We start from the raw sequence: 545 nt of genomic DNA on the forward strand, positions 1-545 counted from the left end.
GAGGCCTCCAGACCACAACCGGTGGTATGCATTCTGCCTTTAGATCACTGATTGTGACGTTCTGTATAACCGAACCATTCATGAATCGATAGCTGAAGTGTTCCAGTGGGCCGGCTTTGACAACAGGACGATGTTGATCAATAGTTCGAAGAACCACCCCCTTTGGACTGTTGATCTCAGTAAGATTCAAACTCGGGTCAGCACGTTCACTGGGGGACAATAGGACCTCGAAATTTGGGACCGTCCGATCAGAAGGATTGGTTGTCCAGGCCACACACCGATAGTGAATGGGCTTAGCGACTGCCAGACTCTTGGCTCCATGTTTCCATATTGGGTCAACATCTCTTTGTCTGTAACCAAAACTAACCTGTTTCGCTCTCCCCAAAACAAGCTGCACATGTGGATCCGTACGAAGTCTGGTTGAGTTTACTGTCTGTGCGCCACAGTAATACTGGTCACTGTCGAACTCCTAGGAGGAGAGAAGAATATTCTAAATATGAGTGAGTGGCATTAGGTGAGAGATCGTACTGAGAGAACAATGCTAC

General features: G+C 47.7%; 1 protein-coding gene across 1 annotated transcript; it reads right to left on the minus strand.

Annotated features, from left to right (window-relative positions):
• Window positions 1–13: 13 nt before the first annotated feature.
• Window positions 14–469, minus strand: T265_12357 (hypothetical protein; the record flags this gene model as incomplete). Its single annotated transcript, XM_009179833.1, has 1 exon — window positions 14–469. A coding segment is annotated over one exon (213 nt), but the record flags the coding sequence as incomplete, so codon positions are not given.
• Between the last annotated feature and the right edge of the window lie 76 nt (window positions 470–545).

Source organism: Opisthorchis viverrini (assembly GCF_000715545.1).
Source record: "Opisthorchis viverrini unplaced genomic scaffold opera_v5_9551, whole genome shotgun sequence".
Classification (NCBI taxonomy): Eukaryota; Metazoa; Platyhelminthes; class Trematoda; order Opisthorchiida; family Opisthorchiidae; genus Opisthorchis; species Opisthorchis viverrini.